Genomic DNA, 433 nt, shown 5'->3' with positions numbered 1-433 from the left:
GCAGTTGTTGACTGGTTAGTGAACACAAGCCAGTGGTACCTTCACATCTCCCTTCTCGCTGTCAGACTTCCTGTCTCTGTCTCGGTCTCGGTCTCGGTCTCTGTCTCTCTCCTTGTCCTTGTCTTTGCTCTTCTTGCTGGAGGAACGTTCGCTTTTGTCCCGATTTCTGTCCCAATCATCCTTCCTGTCTCGGTCACGGTCTCTCTCGCGGTCTTTATCCTTCTTTTTCTCTTTCTTGTGTCTGAGAGAGAGAGTTTTCAGGTTAAAGCAGGTCTGAGGAAGGAGGTGTGAGCGAGAGTGTCTGCGTGAGCGAGCGTGTGTGTGAGAGTGTGTGTGTCTGTGAGCGAGCGTGTGTGAGTGAGTGTGTTTGAGTGAGTGTGTGAGTGATTGAGTGTGTGTGTGTGTGTGTGTGTGAGAGTGTGTGTGTGTGAGT

The 433-nt window shown here is 50.8% G+C and overlaps 1 protein-coding gene across 1 annotated transcript in view; it reads right to left on the bottom strand.

The window, feature by feature from the left end:
• LOC107575190 (serine/arginine-rich splicing factor 11-like) overlaps positions 1-433 on the bottom strand; it is a gene marked incomplete at its 5' end in the record, with an annotated part of 7,697 nt that continues 7,264 nt past the window's right edge. The window contains one exon of the mRNA XM_016261608.1: positions 1-241. Within this exon, the coding sequence (XP_016117094.1) occupies positions 16-241 (226 nt within the window). The remainder of the gene's footprint in view (positions 242-433) is intronic.

Source organism: Sinocyclocheilus grahami, unplaced genomic scaffold, assembly GCF_001515645.1.
Source record: "Sinocyclocheilus grahami isolate Dianchi unplaced genomic scaffold, SAMN03320097.WGS_v1.1 scaffold2502.1, whole genome shotgun sequence".
Classification (NCBI taxonomy): domain Eukaryota; kingdom Metazoa; phylum Chordata; class Actinopteri; order Cypriniformes; family Cyprinidae; genus Sinocyclocheilus; species Sinocyclocheilus grahami.
Note: the sequence above shows the minus strand (reverse complement) of the source record. Positions and strands in the feature narration are given on the sequence as shown.